Genomic DNA, 1,183 nt, shown 5'->3' on the forward strand with positions numbered 1-1,183 from the left:
GCTTAGTTACCAGTTCCTAACAGGATACAAGGGTGATATATTTGGGTAGAAGTTATTTGAAAATGTTTACAGCCTGCAAAATGTTAACACTCATGCACAGGTGTAAAGCTGGCTACATGACTGTGTTACATTCAGATGGTCTGTGGAGTCTAGTAAGTAGATTAAAACATGTAACCCGCCTCTGTAGGACAATAATCCCTTAAGTGTAATTAGGTCAGCATGTCAGCAGGGCACAATCTGCTACATTTAGCCAATAATGCCCAAAAAGCAGGCAGGCAATTCGAGGATTGGCTCTCACAAAGAACATGTCCAGTTCATATTTTAGACCCAAAGTCAAAACAAGTAATGATAATTTGCATTAAGAAATGTTATGACCACTTTTACTTTTGAATTTGTTTGTAATTAAGTATTCCCAATATTAATCAATAATGATACTTTAATAATAATACAGTAATACTCCATCTGTGTGGAAAGGCCTAAAGAGCATCACCAAGTACAAGACACCTCCCCCTCACTCTGTAGAGAGTCAACTAATGGCTGATGGATTTAATGTGTTTTACAGCAGGTTTGAAATGCCCAGCCTCACACTCCTCCCCCTGCTGTGATCTTCACATCACAAGCACACCAACACCTCCTGGAATCCCCCTCTTCCCCCCTTCTGCTACTCAATCTGCACTTATGATCTATGAGGAGGATGTGTGCCGGAAACAAAAGACTAGAAAAACTTCAGTTTCACCTGCGTGTTTGAAAGTCTGCGCTGACCAACTGGCCCCCATCTTCACACAGATCTTCAATAGATCACTGGAGCAGTGTCAAATTCCCTGCTGCTTCAAAAGCTCCACCATCATTCCGGTCCCCAAAAATCCCAAAATCACAGGATTTAATGGCTACAGACCTGTCGCTCTCACATCAGTGGTCATTAAGTCATTTGAGAGACTGGTTTTGGCCTATCAGAAGGACATCACTGGACCCCTGCTTGACCCCCTTCAGTTTGCTTACTGAGCAAAAAGGTCTGTGGATGATGCTGTCAACATGGGACTGCATTATATCCTGCAACACCTCAACAGACCTATTGTGGACTTCAGTTCAGCCTTCAATACCATCATGCCTGATCTTCTCTCAACCAAACTGACCCATCTCTCCATGCCCACCCCAATCTTTCGATGGATCACCAGCTTTCTGA

General features: G+C 42.9%; 1 protein-coding gene across 1 annotated transcript in view; it reads right to left on the reverse strand.

Annotated features, from left to right (window-relative positions):
- The window catches only part of LOC127619457 (ubiquitin carboxyl-terminal hydrolase MINDY-1-like), an 8,725-nt gene extending 7,949 nt beyond the window's left edge, over positions 1 to 776 (reverse strand). Inside the window, exon 1 of the mRNA XM_052092313.1 lies at positions 737 to 776. Within this exon, the coding sequence (XP_051948273.1) occupies positions 737 to 776 (40 nt within the window). The remainder of the gene's footprint in view (positions 1 to 736) is intronic.
- Positions 777 to 1,183: the final 407 nt, after the last annotated feature.

Source organism: Xyrauchen texanus, chromosome 26 (assembly GCF_025860055.1).
Source record: "Xyrauchen texanus isolate HMW12.3.18 chromosome 26, RBS_HiC_50CHRs, whole genome shotgun sequence".
Taxonomy (NCBI): domain Eukaryota; kingdom Metazoa; phylum Chordata; class Actinopteri; order Cypriniformes; family Catostomidae; genus Xyrauchen; species Xyrauchen texanus.